This window comes from Malaclemys terrapin, chromosome 6 (assembly GCF_027887155.1).
Source record: "Malaclemys terrapin pileata isolate rMalTer1 chromosome 6, rMalTer1.hap1, whole genome shotgun sequence".
NCBI classification, from domain to species: Eukaryota; Metazoa; Chordata; order Testudines; family Emydidae; genus Malaclemys; species Malaclemys terrapin.
Window position 1 is genome coordinate 99365064 of NC_071510.1, and position 25846 is coordinate 99390909.

At 43.5% G+C, this 25846-nt stretch overlaps 1 protein-coding gene across 1 annotated transcript in view; it reads left to right on the forward strand.

Moving 5' to 3' along the window:
- Positions 1 to 12427, forward strand: part of ANKRD55 (ankyrin repeat domain 55) — a 66437-nt gene extending 54010 nt beyond the window's left edge. Inside the window, exon 11 of the mRNA XM_054031311.1 lies at positions 11326 to 12427. Within this exon, the coding sequence (XP_053887286.1) occupies positions 11326 to 11609 (284 nt within the window). The 3' untranslated portion in view covers positions 11610 to 12427. The remainder of the gene's footprint in view (positions 1 to 11325) is intronic.
- The last annotated feature ends 13419 nt before the right edge of the window (positions 12428 to 25846 follow it).

Sequence of the window (25846 nt, forward strand, 5' to 3'; positions counted from 1 at the left end):
ACAGAAAAAATACATCCCCTCAAAAAAAGGAAGTGAAGCAAAAAAAGGAAGATGTATTTGCCTTAAAACAACTTTAAAAATACCTTTTAGAAAAAAGTTTATAAGTAGCACTGAAGCAAGAACATAAGAAAAGAAAAACATATGGTGGGAGAAGGTACTAGGCTGGCTTTAAGCCATCATTTTGACCTCCCAATCTTGGGCTTCTTCTGGGAGCTGAAGAGGTTAGTCTCTAAGGTGCCACAAGTACTCCTCATTCTTTTAACCTCCTATGGCTGCCCTGTTGGCCTGAAATCTCTGCAGTGTTCAGTGCTGCTGTCCCACCCCCAACACACCCTTCCTGCCCCTGGTATATACCTTCTAAACCAAGGCTTGCAAAAGGGTCCTCAGAAGACAGCCTTAGGGCTGACTTTCACAGCTCCTGCAATGGAGGAGTTCTCCCCTGGCAAAATGTTGGGCTTTTAAGGCCCCCTTATACTGCTCTGGCCCTTTCATGTGGCATAAAGGGGCTAGAACTGTGGTGAAATTCTCACCTCTTAAATATAAATATGAGTAGATCTGGTTCAACAGGTCAATTTTGAAAATAGGAATAATGGTGATTTTTGCCATTATTCTTTATAACTGAAAGTTTCTTCATCAACATGGGCTGAAGAATAATGTTCTACTATAGAGAATTTCACAAAGAACTCTCCTCTTTCTGAATGGCTGCCATCTCCTATTGGTCTCAGTGGGAGGAGGTTAAAAATGCCCTTTGCAAAGAAACCCTCCTTCAAAGTGACCACTGCCTCCCATTTTTCTCAATGAGAGTGAAGCCAAGCTGCACTCAGGGAAGTTATGGACTCAGGCCGCCATCTTCTTTGAGGGCAGGTTGGCATCAGTCTCATTGAGAAAAATGGGAGTCAGTGGCCATTTTGAAAAAGGTATCTTTGAAAGGTTAGTCCTCTACTCTCACTTTCTTCATGTGTAACAAAGTGGTTGAATCTCTGCTTTAAGTGAAAATCTCAACTTTTAACTTATGGAAGTGCCAGTCACTGTTCCAAATATTTCCCCAACCCTTGCCTTTCCAACCTGTATTATTTCATTTTGTCATGACTAATCCTGATACATTCTCCTTCCAAGTCTTACCTATGATGCCTTTGTCCTCACTCCGCAGTTTTTCTTCTAGCATTCCCTGGGCACCACCTCTCTGACAATCTTCCTCTTGTCTCTGCAGACACGAGCAGTTCACAGTAGTCATACTTGCGTACTGAGGAACGCAGGGCTGGACAGGCATAGAGTTGCTGCTGGAGTCTTTTTCCTCTCCTTAGAACTGACCCTGCCCTGTCCCTTCAGGGGTGCTGCCCAGCTAAGGCAGGCTAGTGCCTACCTGTTCCAACACTTCACTGCGCCCCGGAAGTGGCCAGCAGCAGGTCCGGCTTCTAGGCAGGGGGCCATGGGGCTCCACACGCTGCCCCCACACCAAGCACCAGCTCCGCACTCCCTTTGGCCGGGGGGGCGGTGCCTGCGGGCAAGAGCCGTATGGAGCCGCTTGCGTGCCCCCGCCATGGAGCCGGACCTGCTACTGGCTGCTTCCGGGGTGCAGCATCGTCCGTGGTGCCAGGGGACAGGCAGGAAGCCTGCCTCTACACCCTGGCTACACCACTGATCGGGAGCCACCAGAGGTAAGCCTGTGCCCCAACCCCGCACCCCAATTCCCTGCCCCAGCCCTGAGCATTCCCCAACCCGGAACCCCTTCCTGCACCCCAAACTCCTCATCCTGGGCCCCACCCCAGAACCTGCACCCCCAGCCCAGAGCCCTGACCCCCTCCCATACCCCAACTCCCTGCCCCAGCCCAGAGCCCCATCCCACACCCTGAACCCCTCATTCCCGGCTCCACCCTGCAGTCCTCACTCTAATCCTCTGCCCTAGCCCTGAGCCCCTCCCACGCCCCAAACCCCTCATCACCAGGTCCATTGGGTCACGGGCATCAACAATTTTCTTCAACTGGGTCCCCAGAAAAAAAGTTTGAAATCCACTGTCCTAGAGGGAGGTTTGCATTATTCAGGATCCGACAGACAAACAGGGCTTGACTTCTGGCCACCTCATCTTGCCTGTTTGAAAGAATGTTACTATGTAGTGGCTTCTGATGCTTGGTGGTGAAATCACCACAGTGCAGCAGGCCTGTGCAAGGTTCTCTAAACCACTTACACTTTTAGTTAAGGGTTTAAGTGGGTCTTTCTTGGTGTTTAGGGCCTTCTGCAGACCCTTTTCACTGGTGTGAATTTCACTTAGGTGAATAACAATCTGCAAATGTTGAGATTAGTGCTGTCCTCTTAAGAAATGAGTGAATGCTCCTCTGGATGTGTTTGGTGCAAAAGTCTCCACTAAACCAATTCTACCACATGCCATAAAATAGCAATCCTGACCCTTTCCTTTTTAAAACATCACAATGCATGTGTCCCAAGAGTCATCCAGGCAAATTCTGTACAAAGTGATTCAAACCATAATCACTGCATTTTTTTTCTTTAAATTTTTTTTCTTGAATTACAGTATTAAATATTAATGAACCATGAATCTGAGCTATGCATCACGTTAAACTGCAAAAGACCAGGCAGCTAGCTTACAATACTGCTTATTACACACCATGGTTTGTGTGCTTTGATCAAGCTTGAGTTTGGAATAGACTTGTGTGTTTAGAAGCTAGTAAAAATTAAAAAGACCTCCAGTACTTTTAAATCCTTTCTATAAGAATCTGCTTTGCAACAAACAGGGCCCCTGTGGCCATTCTGGACTTATTGTTCATGGCAAATGAAGAATTATTAGATTGGCATGTGGCTTTGGAAAGGGATGGTTGGGAGAACTTCAGCCTTTGTTGTATAATGCATACAGCAAAAAAAAAAAAAAAAAAAATCTATCTGTGTATGGGGAGGGGAGCTGTTCCAGTGTCCATTGAAGTCAACAGGAAAACTACCATTGACTTCAATAGGAGTTGAATCAGGTCCTTCATGCACAAGGGAAAATTCTGCTTCCCTACCCTGTGTAATTCTGCAGGCATAGAGGGCCCTGAGCATGACAATACTGGTCTGATTCCATGTTGCAGGGGCAGGTGAGAGTCAGGGATTCCACGTAGGGTTCTGCAAATCACAGAGCTTCCCTAGACATCAGCTTGGAAGGAAGTCAGGAGATTGGCTTAAGAAGAATAGGCATGGAGGCAGTGAATCCTCAACTAGTTGGGGTATCTCTCTGGCTTAAGTTTAGAAGTGTGAGCAACAAGGGTGATGTCGTGGTGGGAGTTTGCTATAGACCACCAGACCAGGGGGATGAGGCTTTCTTCAGGCAACTAACAGAAGTTACTAGATCACAGGCCCTCCTTCTCATGGACTTCAATCACTGCGATATCTGTTGGGAGAGCAATACAGCAGTGCACAGACAATCCAGGACTTTTTGGAAAGTGTAGGGGACAATTTCCTGGTGCAAGTGCTGGAGGAACCAACTAGGGGCAGAGCTCTTCTTGACCTGCTGCTCACAAACAGAGAAGAATTAGTAGGGGAATCAAAAGTGGGTGGGAACCTGGGAGGCAGTGACCATGAGATCGTCGAGTTCAGGATCCTGACAAAAGGAAGAAATGAGAGCAGTAGAATAGAGACCCTGGACTTTAGAAAAGCAGACTTTGATTCCTTCAGGGAACTGACGGGCAGGATCTCCTGGGAGAATAACATGAAGGGGAAAGGAGTCCAGGAGAGCTGGCTGTATTTTAAAGAATCCTTACTGAGGTTGCAAGAACAAACCATCCTGTGTGTAGAAAGAATAGTAAATATGGCAGGTGACCAGCTTGGCTTAACAGTGAAATCCTTGCTGATCTTAAACACCAAAAAGAAGCTTACAAGAAGTTGAAGCTTGGACAAATGACCCGGGAGTAGTATAAAAATATTGCTCAGGCATGCAGGAGTGAAATCAGGAAGGCCAAATCACAATTGGAGTTGCAGCAAGGAATGTTAAGAGTAACAAGAAGGGCTTCTACAGGTATGTTTGCAACAAGAAGGTCAGGGAAAGTGTGGGCCCCTTACTGAATGCGAGGGGCAACGTAGTGACAGAGGATGTGGAAAAAGCTAATGTTCTCAATGCTTTTTTTGCCACTGTCTTCACAAACAAGGTCAGCTCCCAGACTACTGCACTGGGCAGCACAGTATGGGGAGGAGCCCTCTGTGGAGAAAGAAGTGGTTCAGGAGTATTTAGAAAAGCTGGACAAGCACAAGTCCATGGGGCGGGATGTGTTGCATCCGAGGATGCTAAAGGAGTTGGCGGATGTGATTGCAGAGCCATTGGCCACTATCTTTGAAAACTCATGGAGGTCGGGGGGAGATCCCAGATGACTGGAAAAAGGCTAATGTAGTGCCCATCTTTAAAAAAGGGAAGAAGGAGGATCCAGGAAACTACAGGCCAGTCAGCCTCACCTCAGTCCCTGGAAAAATCATGGAGCAGATCCTCAAGGAATCAATTTTGAAGCACTTGGAGGAAAGGAAAGTGATCAGGAAAGTCAGCATGGATTCACCAAGGGCAAGTCATGCCTGACTAACCTAATTGCCTTCTATGATGAGATAACTGGCTCTGTGGATGAGGGGAAAGCAGTGGACCTGTTATTTCTTGACTTTAGCAAAGCTTTTCATACAGTCCTCCACAGTATTCTTGCCAGCAAGTTAAAGAAGTATGGTCTGGATGAATGGACTATAAGGTGGATAGAAAGCTGGCTAGATCATTGGGCTCAAAGGGTAGTGATCAATGGCTCCATGTCTAGTTGGCAGCTGGTATCAAGTGGAGTGCCCCAAGGGTCAGTCCTGGGGCCGGTTTTGTTCAATATCTTCATTAATGATCTGGAGGATGGCGTGGATTGCACCCTCAGCAAGTTTGCAGATGACACTAAACTGGGAGGACTGGTAGATACGCTGGAGGGTAGGGATAGGATACAGAGGGACATAGACAAATTAGAGGATTGGGCCAAAAGAAATCTGATGAAGTTCAACCAGGACAAATGCAGTCTTGCACTTAGGAAGGAAGAATCCCATGCACTGCTGCAGACTAGGGACCAAATGGCTAGGCAGCAGTTCTGCAGAACAGGACCTGGGGATTACAGTGCACGAGAAGCTGGATATGAATCAACAGTGTGCCCTTATTGCCAAAAAGGCTAATGGCATTTTGGGTTATATAAGTAGGAGCATTGCCAGCGCATTCCCCTGTATTTGCCATTGGTGAGGTCTCATCTGGAGTACTGTGTCCAGTTTTGGGCCCCACAATGAAAGAAGGATGTGGAAAAATTGGAAAGAGTTGAGCAGAAGGCAACAAACATGATTAGGGGGCTGGTGCACATGACTTATGAGGAGAGGCTGAGGGAACTGGGATTATTTAGTCTGCAAAAGAGAAGAATGAGGGGGGATTTTGATAGCTGCTTTCATCTGCCTGAAAGGGGGTTCCAAAGAGGATGGATCTAGACTGTTCTCAGTGGTAGCAGCTGACAGAACAAGGAGTAATGGTCTCAAGTTGCAGCGGGGGAGGTTTAGGTTGGCTATTAGGAAAAACTTTTTCACTAGGAAGGTGGTGAAGCACTGGAATGGGTTACCTAGGGAGGTGGTGGAATCTCCTTCCTTAGAGATTTTTAAGGTCAGGCTTGACAAAGCCCTGGCTGGGATGATTTAGTTGGGGATTGGTCCTGCTTTGAGCAGGGGGTTGGACTAGATGACCTCCTGAGGTCCCTTCCAGCTCTGATATTCTATGATTCTATACTATTTTTATCTAAACCAAATATTTCCCTGAAATTAGTATCTAAAGAAATCCATGATGTTGGAAAATTGTCTGAATTTAAAGTCAGTTATGCCAAATCTGAAATGCTAACTATAAATTTGCTAGGCTCTAAGAACTCATTCTTCCAGAAGACAGTTGGATACAAATGGGCAACAAATTCTATAAGATTGTAATCCCTAAGAACCATTTATGCCAACAGGAAAAATGCACATCCAACACACAGTTGTCAGAATATTTTACCAAACAGTGTCTTGTAAGGTATCTCATGAAAACTGGTGTCACACTGATCAGGAATATCATTGTGTGATGTACGTGCACGTTGTGTATACAGAGATATGTGAGCATTCTGGAAATAAGTTGTTAAAGTATGGTGTGAAGGCAGCTGATAAACAAGCCTGCCCTAGAAAAAGAAATATGGATTTACCTGTCTGCATGGACCCAGTTCACAGGCAGATGAAAAAACAGCATGGCTTGATTACAAACAAAGTACTCAAGCCAATCAAAAGAGCAAATTGACTGGAAGATGATAAAAAGACTTGGTACCTACACCCCAAAGAACAAGCAGCCGGGGAGAGGAACTTTATCTGTCTGGGCTTACTGTTCAAAAAAATATAGTTCAAAGGTTTTCTGGACTATAAAAGGTAAGAAAGGGGAGTCCTTTGTTACCTATCACTAAAGGGACAAAAGGGGCCAGCACTCTTGGAATCTGTGAAAGGTGGTTCCCCCTCCCATGTGGGTTGAGGATACAGAACTGACTGTAGGTGAGAAATTTCCTGACACCAGGATTATAATCTAAATTTTATACTCTAGAAAACGTGTTTTATTTGTAAGTATTTTCTGCCTGTATTAGCTCTGCTTAGCATCACTTACATCTGTTCTTTATTAATAAACTTATTCTTGTTTTATTAATTTATCTCAGTGCTGTTATACTAAAGTGAGGGGTGCATTCTCAGTTGAGACCACAGGCTGGGGTGTATTCTGTCTCTTTGGATACAGCTGACTTGGTAATTTCTGGGACTGTCCAGTTGGAAGGGCTGGATACTGCAAATGAATGTTCTTCCAGAGGTTCAGGAACTAGGGTTTACTGAATGTTACCTGCAAGGCAAAGTGTGATGGGATGTATTTATCCCGCGCCAGAACTGAAGGCATTAAGGAGTAACCCTGGACTCAGGCAGCCCTACCCATCTCCACCTGCAGAGCATACTCCAGCTGGAGGTGGAGTTTAAAAGGGAGCCAGACAGTTCAAAAGATGCCTGACAGGACAGGGAGAGAGACCTACCCTAAAAGCTCCTGAAGGATGCTACAAAAACCTTTCCCTGGGGGAAAGACCCTAGGGGCAGAAATTTCAATTATTCTCCTTTCCTTTGCTACTGTGACAAACTGTAAGACTTTGCAGAGTAAGCAAATGATAAGAAGTGGCCCCGGGAGGCAGCCTCAAGGCACTCCTGGGTGCCAGAGCCCAGTGGAGTGGGAGGGTCCATGCTCCCCTACCAACCACCTTGTTACGGAGGGCATGAAAACCTTCTCTTCTCTTCTCCCTTGGGGAAAGCCAGAGAGGGTAAAGACTTTGCAAACTGCCTGGTTGGAATTCAACACCCCCAGGGGTCACTAAACAGACTGAAGGTTATCTCCCTGCCACCCCTTCATGGGGGTGTGGGGCCCAATATCTTTCTTGAGACTCTGTTTCCCCACAGAGGATATGGCTAACTGGTGACCTGGCCAGAAGGTCAGGTCAACACCCACCAAAAGGCAGGCCTCTCCAGGACATGACAGCAGCCAGTGGGAGATTTTGGAGGTGAGGTAAGTAAAGGCCTAGTATCTTAACCACTAGGCAACATCACCAGTGAGCCACCCTTTACAACTTGGTGGAAACGGCGGGCACTCATCACAGGTCTGCAGTAAAGCCTTGAAAGAAAAAAAAAATCATGGATATAGACAAACTGTTGAGGTGGCTGATGGACAGCCAGCATTAACAGAACCAGATGTTCCAACTTAAATGGCTACCCAGCAACAGCAGTAAGCACCACAATGACAGCAGCAGCAGCTCAGCCAGGAGCTGATGGCACAACAGTTAGAGCAGCAACAACACCTGGTCCAGCAGGTGGTGACCCTTTCACAACCACCAGGGGCAAGCGCAAATCTTGCATCCAGGACCCCAAACCCTGCCCCAACCCCAAATCTTCTGGTAAGATGTCTGGGGACAACTCTGATGCTTTCCTTACTAGTTTTGAGAAGATCATGGGAGCAGCTCAATGGCCATCTGAACTCTGGGCTGTTTCGCCGGCACCTTATCTTACCGGGACAACTCAAGCAGCATATCAGAGCCTCGATGCCATAGATGTGCAAGACTATGCATGGGTCAAGGCAGCCATTTTAGACATCTTTGATATCATGGCTGAGACCCACCAGCAGCACTTTCCACCGGGATCCCAGCCTCAAGCAGTGGCTCAGAGCCTTAAAGAACATTGTTGGCTGTGGCTCCAGTTGAGCAGGTCATGCTCAAGCAATTCACACAGATTCTCCCAGCTGGCAGACATGGGTGAGTGTTGTGACATAGGTCTGAGACATCGACTGATGCAATAAGGCTGTCAGAAAATTATATGGTGACCACATGCCTGGCCACTGGAACACTGAGGCCTCAATATGCTCATTCCAGAGTATCACAGACTACAGATCTACAAGCCCAGCGAGGGGGATGCCCTCTGGGGTACTGAATGCCAAGCCCAGTCCCCTGGATGATCTGCAGCTATGGATGACCTGACCAGAGGGTCGAGTGGACACCCAGCAGAAGGCAGACCACCAGAGGACATGACTGTAGCCAGTGAGAGACATTGGAAGTGGGGCAAGTAGAGACCTATCATCCTAACCACTTAGCGACACTGCCAGTGAGCGCTACCTATCACACAAATTTAAGACTGGCAGAGTCTCAAGGAGTTTGCTGGTGAGACGGGCAGAATGGTGTGGCAAGGAGTGGACACATGCAGTTTAAGCTCCAGTAAAGCTCTCACTCACTGAAGTAGTAGGGTAACAGTGGCTTATGATTTTGGGCACCCAAAGAAAGACTCACAAAGATATCTGGGAATTCACATCTCTAGAAGAGCTTTATAATTTAAATATCAAATCTCTACTTCAGCAAATGAAAAGAGATCTGGAGTGCTGGGGAAAGTATGCCATTTCTTGGTTGGGAGAAGTAGTCACAGTCAAAATGCACATTTTGCCAAGGATATCTTTCTTTTTTCAAAGTCTTCCTGTAATCATCCTGGATAAAAAGCCTAGCAGAAATAAAGAGGATAGTGTTAGAATTTATATGGAATAAGAAAAGATCAAATGTGAGTGCAGATACTTTCTTTCAACCCATTGAACAAAGTGGATTAGCTATTACAAATATTCTGTGGCACTAGCAAGCCAGCCCGCTCAAAGCAGTAGTGGATTGAGAGCACTCTAACCCAGCCAAACACCGGGTCTTTTACTTAACAAGAAAATTGGAGCAGTATAAACATTGCTAGGCTACCATGGACCAATTAAAAAACAAAAACACACCCTCCAGAAATTTATACTCATCCTTAAGTGAAGACTCCTCTATAGGTTGGGATAGAGCTAAAGATAAAATAAAGCCCTTTTCCCCCATTGCAAACATTCCAGATTTTAACCCAAATTATTAATCAGAAAGTCTAAAGACTGAAAAGGCCATGGAGTACAAACAATTGACCAGCTATTCATCAAAAAAGCTTTTCTAATTTAATTAGAGCTCAAAACTAGCTTTAACTGGCTCACTTTCCCATGGTATTGGTTACCATTTATTCAATACTCAAAGTACATTCACCTCTACAAAAAAAGCACACCAGATAATTTTTTTTTATTAACATTCAGTAGACATGCCTGTTTTGTTAAATATAATTCAATAAATCACTAGAAACAATATGTCATGGATAGTGTAAAGATGCTCACTCAGTGTGTGTGATGCATGTTACAATGTTAAGTAGAGAGATCCAACAATAACATGTTTTGCCAAACCAAAGCTCACTGTCGTAACATTTATTGTATTGTCTCTAATATTTATATGGCTAGGATTTGTAAACCTATTAAAATATCCTAAATAAACATTTTTTTAAAAGTGCAATAGATTTAGGTGTGTAACAAACAGGCACTCTTTTGATCTGCTGTTCTTTCTAAAGGTACAATTAATCAGTAAATATGGATTCTACAGTGTTTCATATACAGCAAATCTACTCTTAACAGGTAAATTCAAAGATTGTTTAAAGTGGACTTGTAGGACAAGATCCTCAGTGGACATAAACTGCCATAGCTCTATTGACTTCTGTGAAGATACTCAACTGACACCAGCTAAGGATGTGACCTGTTGATTCTAAAAACAATTGCTCCAAATTCTCCTCTATTAAATCATTAGAATGGCTCTACTGGATCAGACCAAAGGTCCACGAAGCCCAGTATCCTATCTTCCAACAGTGGTCAGTCCCAGGTGCCCCAGAGGGAATGAACAGAACAGGTAATCATCAAGTGATGCATATCCTGTTGCACATTCCCAGCTTCTGGCAAACAGAGGCTAGAGACACCATTCCTGCCCATCATGGCTAATAGCCATTGATGGCCCCATCCTCTATGAATTTATCTAGTTCTTTTTTGAACCCTGCTATAGTCTTGGCCTTCACAACATCCTCTGGCAAAGAGTTCCACAAGTTGACTGTGCGTTGTGTGAAGAAATACTTCCTTTTGTTTGTTTTAAACATGCTGCCTATTAATTTCATTTGGTGACCCCAGTCAATCAATCTACATCTGGATTAATTCTATTGTTTTCAGTGGTATTACACCAGATTTACATCAGATTAAGAGAGGAGAATCTCCTCCTTGTTGGCTTGTAGAATTTATTTTAAACTTGTGCAAAGAAAATCCCGATCAGGTGGGTTGCGAGGAAGGAGCAAAGAATTGAAGAACTGTCAAAGGAAGGCAGGGAGTCATGAAGATTCATGTTCAGATAGGTTTTGGATATGTATCCATGTGTTTCAGTGATTATCAAAAGTGAAGCTATGCAGGCTCACAGAGCACGGAAAACTCCTTGTAAATCATCTGTCATTGGCATTGTTTTATCACAAAGAAAAGTATTTCCACACATGATTAATTCTGCCAGGATATGCTTTAAATTACTTTAGTAATTCTTTGCTCATTTTTTAATACTGTTTCTAAGGCCTGGTCCACACACCCCCACTTCGAACTAAGGGACGCAAATGAAGTACCTTAGTTCGAATTTACCGCGGGTCCAGATGCGGCAGGGAGGCTCCCCCATCGATGCCGCGTACTCCTCTCGACGAGCTGGAGTACCGGCGTCGATGGCGAGCACTTCCGGAATCGATCCCAGAAGATCGATTGCTTACCGCCAGACCCGGAGGTAAGTGTAGACCTACCCTAAGTTTCATGGGTTCAATTTAAGTGCACATGATACAAGATAAACGTACAAGAATAAGAAAGTGACAAACTGACACATTATAGAATTTGTTTCTGACTTTCTGGGCACTCTTTTTCTCTTTTTTCCTCAGTCCAGCTACCACCTACTGAAGTTTCTCAGGGTGTCAAGAAGTCAAAGTCTCTGTCTTTAAACTCCTTAAGGACTGGCACAGCTATACTCCCACCAGCACTTACCTCCAAATCCCAGAGAGGAGGACTTTCTCAAAGTCATTCACTGCATTCCTTCTTACCAGTTCTATCGGGGGACTCTCTGAGAACAAGCCGTGTCCTGCCTGCTATCCCGAGCCAGAAGGGGTCCACTCTCACAGTGGAATACTTTAAGAAATCTTCCAGCAAATCAGACAGTGAAAATTAGCTCATCTTGCTGGCCTCAAACACATAGATGGAAATATTTCTAAGCTTTTTATTACAAGATTATTATACAGTAGAACCTCGCTAATTCACACTAGTGAAAGCTGATGTGAACTAGACTGTTAATGATTAAACAATTTAAAAAGCAAGGATACTGCATCACACACAGTATTTTGTACATTGCTTTGACATTTTTAGTGTCATTTTAATTTATTATTCATTTGATAGTAAGTAGTGAATATACTGTAGTATATTTTGTGAAAGGAGACCCTAATAACACACAACCCCACTACTGCACTGTGCTATTAAATCTTTGCTGAGAAGTAGGGCTAGAATGCCAGGATTTGTGTGAGAGTCATAAGATGTTTGGATAAGTGAAATGTAAGTTTGTGAGGTTTTACTGTGGTTCACAAAGCAAAGGCTCTGATGCTGAAAACCATTTTTTTAAAAACTAAAATTCTGAACTCTAAAGAAACATTTTGGTAAATCAGCTGTTATTTTCCAATTTATTTCTAACACATTTTCTGCACTGTGAATTTGTGATTTTTGTGATCTCCACATGCCAAAAAAAAATGTAATACAAAAAACAAATCTTTGCAGGACAGACAGGGACATACCACAGGCCTTTCAAAATGTTTGCTGATTGCACAGATTGATTTATGTATCTGATTTACTTAATACTTTATATTCTTCAATAACAAGACACTATTATTTTCATATAACAAGGATAATTCAATCAGATCGGTGTTATTAGCTGTTATTTCATCAATTTAATCCTTCTGATCTACAAATTAAAAAAATCAAAACTGAAAGCCTTTTAATCAACAGTAATTTGAGTTGCATTATATGGGGGTATGCTCTATGGTCTTCTGGAAAACATTTTCTAACACTGTACTTCATTGGAGGCTGTCAGAGTTAGTCAGGATATGATTGCTTCAGGGTGCTCTTGTCATTACTTTCCCATATTACAGTCTTCAGCTAACAATCTACTTCTCCATTTCCAATAAAATATGTGGGTTGATTAGCTCCAAATCCCACTCTACCAATGAGAATGGAATAAGCACTCCCAAGTAGTTCTAGATACATGTTTTATTAGCTACATGATTCTTTCTTAATTACCTCACATCACAGTAGAGGCCAAATCCAGCACAGCAGTTTTTTGTCTCAGGACACTTAACAGTCAAGAACTGTTCTTGGAAAGTAGAGGGGAAAGAACTCACATAAATGGGTTCCTGATTCCTGTGCTTGCACCTAAGCACCTGATCCAAATATCAGGCCCTAAATGCATGGGCCTGAAAGCATCCAAATCCTCTGTAGCTAGGTGGATAAAAAGCTGTATCACCGAAGCACACTCAGTCAATGGTAAACCAATTCCACAAGGATGCAGAGCCCACTCAATGCATTGCACAACAGCCTCCTAGGCAAAAAGGGTGGCAGCCACTACAGAGGAAATCTGCAAACCTACCACTTGGCCATCTATGAACGTGTATAAAGCTCTACAGATGTGAACATGACAGTGTCAAGACCCACTCTCCTGGAGCGATGTTATTACATCAGAACCTAAGCTTTCATGAAAAAAGTAAGTTTCTAGCCCTCGTAGTTGCACAGAAAGTTTGAGAAGGTGATCCAAGTGTTACCAGAGTGATGTCTGCCTCTCTATGCACGCTGCCTGAAACAATAGCTCAGACATGTGAACTGCCCCTGCCTCTCAATGGGGTGTGAACTCTAAGGCCAGCCTGAAAGGGGCACTGTGTGTGGCCTGGCCCACCAAACATTCACTGAAGCAGATACACCCCGGCTCTTCGGGTAAGTATGTAATGACCCCCTGTTGCCACTCTTGTCCTTTGCAGGATGAAAGAAGTAGATGCCTATTGGCTTGCAGGGAGAGGGACTCTGCTCCTTCTCCCGGAGAGAAGGAGCCCCATGCCAAGGCCTTTGCCTCTCTGGAAAGCAAGGGGAATCCTTCTGCCACTGCCCCTGCTGCTCTTGAGAGGAATGGGGACTCAGCCCCTACTCCAGGGGAAAGTGTCTCCTCCCAGCTGTTGCCACTGCCTGTCCTGGGAGGATGAGAACTCTAGGCTGCCCACAGAGAAGTGGTGTCTGGCCGCCTACCAGTCCAGCAGGTGGCTGTTATGTAGTTTTTCTCTACAATTCCACGTGGGGGCAAGGTCACAGCAGCCCCATATAATGGTGTCTCTAGGGCCCTGGATTGCCTTAATCTAGAGACTGGGAGAGAGGTCAGGATCCAGAATGGAAAATGTATTACCTGTAAATGTGAATAAAGTGGTATTGTTTCTTTTCTGGACTAACCACTTGCTTAGCCTTCCCCACCTAAGACAAGTTCTTCAGGTATCTGTGAAGTGATCTCTTCAGATTAAAAAGCATTACTACCTAAAACATTATATATAATCTACTAATAAGAATGGAATGTTTACTTACAGCTTTGGGAGTACTCATGTGGATATGGGGCACAGCCAATAGACCCCTGGACAAGTCTGAACTGCCTCCAATATTCTAAGAAGCGTGAGACAGCACGACCAAGCTTGGGTTAGGGGTCGGGTCATTCCCAGAAAATAAAGTATCAGGTAACAAATGTACCTCTCCATAAAGGGTTTATCAGTCTTGCACAAACAAAGCTGAGTAATGAACTAATGTTGCCAGCCATTTTCAGCTGAAAAGAGGTCTAGATCAAAGAAAATACTTTCTTCCAAAGACCACATAAAATCCAAAATATGTAGAATTCAAGTAGGAGTGATTTGAAGCTGGAAGCATCATTGCTCACTATAATAACAATCAGGTTTCAGAATGGGAGTCATGTTAGTCTGTATCAGCAAAAGGAACGAGGAGTACTTGTGGCACCTTAGAGACTAACAAATTTATTTGAGCATAAGCTTTCTCTCATTATAGTTAGTATGGCGACACCCATTTTTTCATGTCCTCTGTGTATATATATCTTCCTACTGTATTTTCCACTCCATGCATCCAATGAAGTGGGTTTTAGCCCACGAAAGCTTATGCTCAAATAAATTTGTTAGTCTCTATAATAGCACTGTATCACACATCCTCACTATAATAATGTACAGTGTTTTGTACGCTAGTCAGGCGACCTCAGCCAATTGACATTTTCACACTGTATGCTTTTTCCCCAAAAAGATAATTTTTCTTTTCTGATGATCCACAAATCAGGAAAGCATCCCATTTCCGGATGTAAATGCAAAGCACATGCTTTAAATTAAGCATATGCTTAAGTTCTTCCCTGAATAGAGATGGACCTATATAGGTGCTTTCCTGAATCTGGGTCATATACATTTTTGAAATGGTATTTTGATGTGTTTCCACGAGGTTCTGATAATTATACAATTGACAGTAAACCAAACATTGAACGTGAAAACATCCAGAACATGCCCTGAGAAAGCACTGAATGTTATTCTCAGAAGCAATCTCACCAGGAACTATCATGACCTCTTTGGCAACGAAAGCTAGTAATAACAGTGCAGTAAATAAATAAAAAGACAAGTTTACAATCTCTCTCTTTTGACTGGGAACACATTGTTCATTTGAGAATACCGTATATAAGATAATAAATGAACCAGTAATTACCCCAACCCCAAGAGGTCATTGAGTTTTCCTGGAAAATAATGACGAGATGGAGTATTTAAGGTTAACACAATTGATTATTAGCTGCCAAGAAATGCCTGAGGAGGCAGGCACAACCGGTTTTATTTATTTAATGGGTAAAATGACTTGGACAAGTTCTCCTGTCGGTTACACCAATATAACTATTTGGGTGTTGCAGCAGTATCACTCAGAGGAGAGTTTGGCCCAGTGCAGGGATCTGGGAATGAATGTATACACGTATGGAATATTTACTAACCAAAATACAATATGGTCAAATGCATTTACATACTGTAACATAGTTTACATTCAACATATTCTTACACTTACAATAGATTTATAGAACCAAAGACTGACTCCTCTCAAAAAACGTTTTCTTTTGAAAATAAGATGCACTCCAATCTGCCTAAGTATTTCGTCCGTTGCCCTCACCCAGTAATATATTTACCCCCATATGCAGAGTTCCACCTTTCCACTATATTGTGCAGGAGGTTTTAACTGGAGTCATGATTGTTTAAAGAAAAAAATGTTCATGTGTAAAATGATGTTCCTGCAACTATCCTCTCATAGCCTGATGTAAAAAAAAAAAAAATTCTGGTATTTGGGGGAATGAATGCTCATTCAAAAGTCTTCAGTTACCATAGTAGTGAACATACTATAATACATAAAAAAGTAAGTTAGATTACCTAGAATTTCACTAGGTTGCTCTCTTCTGTGGCTGCGGAAATGTGTTTTAAAAATCACATTTCTGCATGGCTGAAATTAGGTTGCAGCAAAACCAGTTTAGAATATGGTTCTGCCAACCTTCTATGAGCTGGACCCAGACTGCTGCTAGACCAGTTTTGCTACAACTGCTGTTGAACCACGTTTAAAGATGGTGTCACAGAATCCTTTATGCACCACAGGAGCACCTCTCTCTGGCCATATCTAGGGATTAGCTCTGGCACCCCGACATCCTCTTCTCACAGTTCCTCAGCCTGTCACCTCACTCTCTGGCCCCCCACTTGCTCTTCAGGAGCTACCACACCTTGTCTTCATGGCTTAGTCTTCCGGCCAACTCACAATAGGCCTCCTCTTCCAGGGTCTTACCACAGTCTTCCTCACCATCCCAGGAAATCCTTAAGTCCTCTGCCCTGGCTGAGCCATTCCCTCAGTGACTAGAGCAAACAAACCCAGACAGTCGTCAAGTTCACTGCCCAGATTATGCCACTCATTCAGTGGCTGGTAGGGAAACCAAGGCCCACCCTCTACTCAGAGTTCCAGTCCAGGGCCCTATCACCAGCAGCTAAGGTCTATACTACCACAAAACTTCCTGCCACTCCCATGGAGTGCTTCCTACCCTGCCTATCACAGGCTCACATTCCCCACTCTTCTAGCCAAACCCTTCCTCACAGTCTAAATCCTTTTCTTTTCTTTCCTTTCCTTCATCCCAAGAAGAGTGACTGCAGCCCTCTTTCTACTACCAGCTCCTTGACTTTATAGAAGCCATGTCTGTTCCTGCCCAGGTGAGCCTCCCTTGATTAGGGCTTTCCTCTCAGTCTATTACATTAATTGATCCATCTGGCCTACATTAGCCCCATTCAGGGCAAGTGTGGAGAGCACACGGCATCACAGATGGTTGAATAGCCAGCAAAGGTGGGAGCCTTAGGAACTACAGACCAAGGTCCCTTTGTACTTTGCTTCTTTTCCTTAAGGCTGAACACAGGTCGATAGGGATTTCCCATCTTCCATCGTTTTGGAAGACACGATGGCTCTGGCATGATATCTTTGCTCATATGAAGGCTCAGCATTGTCTGTGGGAAAACTCCAAACTAAAGGTTGCAGTTTATCAGCGATACTTGTTTTTTATTGCTATAGAAGAGTCCTACAACTCCAAGCTTACTACTCCCACACTGGAGCATTCTAATTGTGCCTTCATAGTAGACGAGTCATTTCTGAAATGTTGGAATCTTGATATTGATTGCCTTATGCTTTGCACTAACCTGAATATAGATAGGCTTAGAGGAGCAGCCATATGCATTGTGATGGGGGTACTACCCCACACTCACCCTGCAGGGTTTAACAGACCAGCTAGACCAATTAACCCATTAGGCAGCTGATTAAGGAGACTCAGCTGGGCAGGAATGTGCGTGGTCTATAAAGTCCAGGAGCTGAAAGAAGAAGAGGCTGTTGGGAAAAGGAAGGAGTGAGTGGAAACTGCAATTGCTCCTTGGGAAGAGGGAGGAGGCTTTAGGAAACTAGTAGGCCCAGAAAAGAGGAACTAGTGGCAGGAAGCAGCCCAGAGATAGAGCAACGAGGTCAGAGAGAGGGACAGGCCCAGACTGTTGAGCTGAGGGTCCTTGGGCTAGAACTCGGAGAGGTTCCCCTGCTAGCCACTGGGCAAATGGTACCGAGGTAGTGGGTGGGAAGATCGCCTAGGGCTGTTGAGGAGCTAAACCTCTCCTGCAAGGGGGGGATGCAGACAGTAACATGGCCAGAGGGCTGAGCCACAGAAAGATCACTGTTGTTTCTGAGACTGCAAGAGGGGCCACAGGTGGATAGCAGTGACAGAGTTATGGTATGCAAATTGCAGACAGGGCATCAGTCTTGAGTAATCCTCGGAGTACCAGGAGGAGAAGCCAGTCCAACGGTGAGTGGTCATCCCGTGACCAGCATATTGCAATGTACAGGTCTGTCGCATCTTACGCGTATTTAACATGCGCGATTTCAGCTTTACGCAGTAGGCAAAAAAAAAAACAATTTTAATACTGTACCTGTAGTGCAGGTGATTTTGCCCGCCATTCAACTCAATGTAATTTTGACTATACGTGGTTTTCGCTTTACGTGCTAACCGCGGAACGGAACCCCCACATAAGATGAGACTCGCCTGTACTACAATGGCCCACACTGATCCATTCTCCCCTGCATTGGAAGGATGCCCTTTGTACTGGACATGTAGCCCTTGAACTAGACTGTCTACTGTATCAGGTTTCCCAGATCAGAACCAGATTTAGATCTTAATCTTGAATGCCTAACCACAAAATCAAACTGCTCTGCCTCTTGCACTTACGAGAAAAAGTAAAGGAAAACAGAGATCGGAGGAAAATAATCAAAAGTGTTTTCAATCCTGCAAGTTCCTCTGGCATGGGTAGACCCTGTAATTAAATATGTTTCAAATACAGTTGGAGAAAAGATGGTTTATTATATGGCTTGACTTCCCTCCATACAAGGCTGGACAAATCATGTTCTAAGTTGGTTTTGTAGTAACCTCATTTCAACCACATTGAAACATGCTTTTAAAACAGGCAGCTTGCAGGACCAGGACCTAAATTAGTCATTCATCCTTCTGATGCTAGTTCTAGGAGGTGACTTTACGGTGCAATGCACCTGCTATTGCTGAAGCTTTGGCTCACCTGGAACATAATTTGATTTCTTATATGCTAAAAAAAACTTCCAAAATAAGGCTGCATGTTGAAAGGTATGAAGAGGGAAAACTTTCTGAGGTACAAGAGGATTTTGCTACAAGTGAAAAATTACAAAGTATTGGATCTATGTTTTGTAGATGAGCCCCATATAAATAAGGGGAAGAGAAGACTATTAAAAAGATCTTAAAATCACACTAGCAAAATCTTAAGTCACACTAAAAATACATACTTCTACAGTCAAAGTTTCCCACTGTTAAAATTTCTTCATGTACCCAATTAAGGGGCAGTTCTGCTTTGTCCATGGAACTCTTACAAACATTTATGGTGTTCTGTGTCTGGTGCCCTTACTGGGTAGTAGCTGAACATCTTTAAAAGTCGTAGTGTAGAATGTATTCATAGTTTGTGGTTTCAGATTCTCTTGAAAAAATAGAAGTGTCTAATGTCTCTCCACAGTTTTCCAAGTATGTCCTTTTTCCATTTTCAGTGTGGCTATTTTTCAGTACACATGAGGAATCACATACCACAGTAGCTTAGAAAGCTATATAATCTTTTATCACTGTCCCTAGGGTCTTTTTCTCCCAGATATACTTCATTCTTTTGCAAGTGAGAGCACTATTCATTGGCAGTACTGAGGTTGTGCTATCCGAGTGGAGAAGTTTAATTAAGGTTACCATTTCTGAATCATAGGGCCACACTGCACTCAGCACAAAGCCCTAAAAGGGAGCAGAAGGGAGGACATCCCTGATATTCCCAAGAGCTAACCAATGTAAATCAGAACTGCCTCAAAAGGCCTATAGTTATGCCAGCAACTAATGGCCCTCATAGGCCATTATGTTACTCAAGGACCATGGGAGCACTGCGGCATTCTACACATGCCAGCACCTCCTGGGCACACATGTCCTCTCTGCCAGAGAGATGGGGAGAGAGAGGGGGTTAGAGCTGGTTATGCCACCACCAAGGGATTCCCCAACACCAGGTAAAACCATTTGCAGGGTTAAGGCAATTGCATGCCCCCTTTGTGGAGTGTTGGGGGGATAGGACCTAACCCATCTTTTATTTGAGACACACATGGTTCAACCAAGAAGGCAGCTGACACAGTTTATTACATGTTTGGAATTGTGAGGGGCTCTCAAGGCTCTGGAACACAATTACGATTTCTTACCTGGGTCCCTTTTCAATTAATAAATCTACCTCCTTATTTTCTCAAAATACTTTTACCATGGAAAACAAGACTTCACTGACTTCCTAGATTGGTGTTTTTCAACCAGTGGGTCAAGACCTCCAAGGGGGGGTCCCATAAGGTGATCAGAGAGGTCGCAAGGTATTGAACATTTTAATACAATCTAAAGTAAAGAAAATCTCGCTTCTCCACTCCCCACACACACTTATTCTTAAAGGCCAAGTATTCTCTGTCAACCACTCGAAACACTCATATATATATATATATATATATATATATATATATATATATATATATATATATATATATATATATATAATATAGGCTTATTGTTATCATTGCTATATTCTTGACTTCTACTTTTATAGTAAATGTAAGAGGATCATGAACATTTTTTACTTCAAATAAGGGGTCACCAACCAGAAGCAGTTGACAGACATTGTCCTAGACCATAAGGTCATAGTTTGTAACAGCCAGTTCCATTCTGTGCTTGGTTATTCTCTTTATTACTAACCATCATGTGAAGAAGAAGATAAAATGTTTCCCTTCCATAAAACAACCAACATGGGGGAGAGTTCTCAAAAACCAAGACTGAGCTGCCAGTTTCCAAGAAATTCTCCCTGAAGTCTTGCGGGGCTGAGAAGGAGTTATGGCTTTAAACCTTGCAGGACATCCATTAAGAGAACTGGCTCTATCGTGCAACTCTTTCACAAGACACATGTCTATGCCCTACTGCCACCAGGACAGTTAAAGCTGGATATCTGCATGCGAATTTCTACTCAGAAATTTTACTGGCTCCCTAGGGGAACATAATATGTGGAAGAACTTGTTCCACAGCTCAGCTTCCCTCTAGTATATGATCAGATTTGTTACTGCTAAGTAACATCTGCTTTTAGTTCCCTTTTTTCCAAACTTGAGCCTGTTGCAGGATCAGCTCTTACCCCCAGAGTTGTGGTTATTGTGCAATTCTATCTCACATGCTGCTGTTCTACTACAACTATTTTAAAGCATAACTCAGACCTTTCCCCATACTATTCCTGATGCATGGTTTGTAATAATCAGTGTCGAAGAAAGGATGTGAAAGAACTAGTGAGTCAAGACTTGCAGCTGCATCTTCTCTGAACCCTTTGGAAGAAACAACCATGGAGAATTCCTGCACCACCTCTTCCATTATCCTTGGGATAATTCCAAGTTCCTCAGGCTCATTGCCTCTGACAGACAGATAAAAACTAAAGCTGGTCAGAAATTTTTGGACAAAACCTTTTTGGCAAAAAATGCCCGTCATGGGGTAGCCCAGCAACCAAAGGGTTAATATAGGCACTGCTGGCCACTGCTGATTCACAGCAGGAGGATAAAAGGTCTCAGAAGCAGAGGGGTGAGGTGGCTACTAGAGGCGTGAGCATGCTTGAGGAAGGAACTCCTGTTGGCAGACTGCTAGGGAGCCGCCCAAGGACAACACTCCAGAAACAGACCAACAAGCTGGAGAGCTGCAGAGGCCCGGGGGAAGGAAGTCACTGTCAGAGTTGGCAAATCCTGGTCCTTCTTGTGTAGCTTTAGGGCCCTGAGCTGGAATCCAGTGGAGTGGGCAGGCCTGGGTTCCCCTACCAACTCCTTGCCACATAGGCACTGACTCCATGGGTGCTCTGGGGCTAGAGCACCCGCTTCAGCACCCACCGGCAGCCCTGCTAATCAACTCCTTCCCATCTCCCCCAGCGCCTCCCACCTGCCATGATCAGCTGCTCAGTGGCGTGCAGGAGGTGGTAGGGGGAGGGGCAGGGGCAGGAAGAGGCACAGCAAGGGCAGGGTGCGCTGTGGGGGCGGAACAGGATGGGAAGGGGTGGGGTGGGGTGGGGCCTTGGGGAAGGGGTGAAGTGGGGGCAGGGCCTGGGGCAGAATGGGAGTCTAGCACCCCCAGGGAAATTAGAAAGTTGGCACCTCTGCTACTAGATACAATATTTGTGTACGAAGCATATGCAAGTTGAATGCACTTGAAGATTTTATGGAGAAAATGACAGGCTGAGGAACTGTGAGAAGAGGGTGTCACCTGAACCTATCATATAGCAATTACAATAGCTTATGGAGAAAATGAACAAAGGATAAAATCAATATGCAGTGACTGTTAGCCACAAGGTGAACGCACAGTCAGGAGATGCAACAGCCATTCACCCAGTGAATAGTTTTATTTCCCAGTCTTTATACCATCTTCACAGCCAGACTTCCATTCTCCAAATCAAAATCAAATTCCAAACTAAAACTCTGTCTTTTCACATTGCCATCCTGGAGACACCAAATCTGACACGGCTCATCATCACATTGTATATTTGCCACCTCCAACACACTCTCTTCTTAAGGACATAGGCATATTGTTTTCATTCATACAAGGTGCCAAATTAACAGCACTGGACAATGAGATCTTTTATCTACAGCTCAGGCAACAGTATAGCAAATTTCCCAGCAATGTCTCACCCCTGATTTATTGGATGGACCATCTCTGGGGTAAGATCTTAGTTCAGTTTCCATATTCTGCTCTTATGACACTGCCAACAATGAGGGTGCCAACCCTAATTATGCATACAACTGTCCTGAGAATTGAATTGAAATCATCAACTCGGTTCATAGAAGTCACCAAATAGTCATCAGATGATAACTGTTAGTAACTAGTGGCCTGAGCTGGATTTCAACGAGTGACCCAAACTTAAAAGCTTGTTATCCCATTACCAATACTCATAGCCATCCAGACCCCAGCTAAAGCGCCTAATATTTCTGTAATACTATTGTGTATTAACCAGAATTTTAAAACATCAGTTTCAGATTGAGATGGACAAGTAGGGGTTGTTTTCATCTATAAATCAAACTGCCTTTAATAGATATATTTTCATAAAGTACTGGAGAAAGTCCTTATAGTGCTAACCTCTGTGTTGATATGCAGTTCAAGTCTTTTTTTGAATTTCCAATTAGCTTAATATAATCTTAATTTAATTAATCTATGCCCTGCTTCTCAAGTCTCTGTAGTTCATCTGTGGCGTCTCTGTCTCAATATTAGCAGAATAATTTGCTCTAACTTGTGTGTGTGAGTAAGATTCCCAATTCCATGCGGTATTTTCTGTTTTCTGGTATAGCCTATGTGTAAGCAAGACATGTTACATTTACAGTCTCTCAAGTCAATTTGTATTTCAAATTCTTTTTCCTTTTCTTTTTTTTTTTAAAAAGGTCACTCTGTAGCTTAAACATATCAGATCTCTGTTCAGTTAAGAGCCTTACACAAGGCAGAGCGACAGGTGAAAACGCCTTCCTCAGTCACTAACAAAATCAATGCTAGATTCAAGATGAGCAACTTACACTGAAAACTTTTTGAAATGTCTTCTGCACAGCAGAAATCAGGCCTTGAAACGGGCTCAATAAGTCATCTTAGGAAAAACATTATAGTGATATCTTTAGGAGAACACATAATTAGCCTTATGTACTTCTCAGGAAAAATTAGAGTTCAATTTTTTTATGCCATACACTTGAAAGCAGTCAGCATTGATCATCCAGATGATTGAATTTGTGTACTTGGTGGGAAGGGTAGTGTTAATTCTTTGGTGCTAAGAACCAGGAATAACTAATCAGCTGTGTTAATTAAATGTATTGTGACAACTTACAATCAACCAAACTGCAGCATCAAGTAGTTGTAATAATTTAGCATTCATCAGGGTTTGGAATACCACCTGCAGCCAATCACTTCTATTTGTTCAGGCTGTGTTTTTACAAATTAAAACTTAGTCTCCATTTGTTTGTTTTCTTTGTATCTTTTGTGCATGTTTCCCAATCTTCACTGGCAAATTTCCAAGGGTGTCTAAACTTGTTTGTGTGGTTAGTAAGAAACCATTGAACAAGAGCACTTGGTGCTTTCTTTCTTTTTTTTTTTTTTTTTTTTTTTTCTTCTTCTTTTCTTTTCTTTTTTTAATTATTATTCTTGGGAAAAGAACACTAGGTGAGTGTCGAAATGCTCAGAAAACAAAGCCAATTATTATAGATAAGTTAACTCAGTCCAGCTCCGGAAATCTAAAATATTCCTTTCTCTATAAGCTCTTTCATTTTATTTTTACTTATTTGGATTAAGTTACCAGTGAGCTAGTAAGCTTTTTTCTTTAATGGAACTTGTTCACCAAAGGCATATGTCATTCTCGATGTACAGCCAGTAGAGGGGAAACGGAAGGTCCCTAACTCCATAAAGGGAGATTGTGGGTATGTGGTAGAGGGGAAGATGGTTGTGTGTTAAATTCTTCTCCACCATATAACCATCTCTTTCCCCTCTCACCTGCTATAGAGGCACTCTGCTGAATATGGTCAAGAGGGAGCGTGGTCAGGAATAAAGGAACAAGTCAGAATAACTGTTGTATGTAGTAGCATGTTCCAGAATAGTAGAACTGATTATACAATTTGACCTAAGTGGTTGCCAGCTTGTTTCCATTAAGGGGAGAAACTGATGAAAGGAGACAGGTTTTTCTTTGGTGCAACCCTGTGTTTACAAAGAATGTACACAAAGTCCTGTTTCCCTGAACACAGAAAGAAACAAGAGGTAGGTTCCTTGTTCAGAAATCCAAGCCTTGTTTTCCACCCAGTCCTGTGCACTGAGGAGTTGTCTCTGCTCCCTCTCCTGGTCATACTACCAGTGCTTCTTGGGCCTTTTCCTGGCTTTCTGGTCACTTTCTGCTTGCTTGCTGCTTCTGACACACCCACACCCACACAGCAACCAATTAGTGCCCTGCGTTTACAATCAGTCCCCAGGGAAACCTTTCTTATTCTTTGAATTAATTCTTGCTCAGGCTTTCCCATGTAGTCCAATGCCTTGGGCAATGGTTTCAGATATCTTAGTCCATAAAGGAACTTAATTGCTTCTTCCATTTAACCTGAATGAAAAGTGGTAGGCACACCGAGTGAGGTCTATGATTGCCCATAGCTCATAGACTCACTTGTTAGTAGCCATTAACACCCTCCAGCACAACACAGCTAACTGGGAGAGGTGGGGAGGAATGTCTCTCATGCACCCTAGGAGGATTTGTGCCTACTTCAACTGTTGGAGAGTGAGTGGAAATTCATAAAATGTTACAATCTCACTGTGCTCTCATGCTCCAGATTATGATAGAAAAAGGTATTTAAAAGGGAGAAAGGAAAACTGGAATAGTCTGAACAAAAAGTCTGATGATAGAAGCCAAGGACTGTTTTGAGATCACGATTAGCAAACAAGAAAAGAATTGATCAGGAATTAATGGACCAGAATTGGGTCTGTCAAAAATTAGGCCTAACTGGTGGACAAAATAATGAGGGGATGGGCTATTCTACCCACTAACAACAACCTTTTGGGGTCCTTAGGGAGACTCTGGGATAGGGACTGAACTCCTGGAGGATTCCCTGGAGAAAGAGCAATAGGCCTCTGCTTTGCTCCAAAGATTTCATCCTATATTGTTGAGCCTTGGTCAGTGGGATGTCTAGACCAGCACACTTATGAGGATGCCTGACCATCACTGTTAGACCAGCAAGGACCCTAGTCCAATATATGTGAGAGGCTTCTCTGTCTTCCCTTCCCTCATGTGTTCCTTTCCATCACCCACTGTTTTCCTTCTGTCCATCTCTCTTTCTTGTCTTTTCACCTGATCCTGAGACCAACTGCACAACAGGTCTCCAGTGTAGTGGGATAAAACAGCCATCCATCTCAGCTCAGACCGAAAATGACCAGTGAAGGAGAGGGACCTAACCAGACCAGCCTGATAGTGTCCCAGCCTAGGAAGTGAGCCAGGGTCCAGAATGGCAGCTGTCATGGCCAATCTGCCAGCCCAGTCCAACCATCCGTGACTGACCGGCTGCCCAAGAGCAATGGCAAATCTATATTTCTACCACCTTTACTATCCTATTTCTTCTCCCTTTTTGCCTCTCTGGTTTGTCATAAGCTGTGCTGGGGTCTTAAAGGAAAAAAGTATTAGAATGCAGGGCAGTGAGAGACTCAGCAAAGGACAAGGAGCAGCAGATCTAGAATCTAGGCCTGCAGCTTCCCTAGGAAGC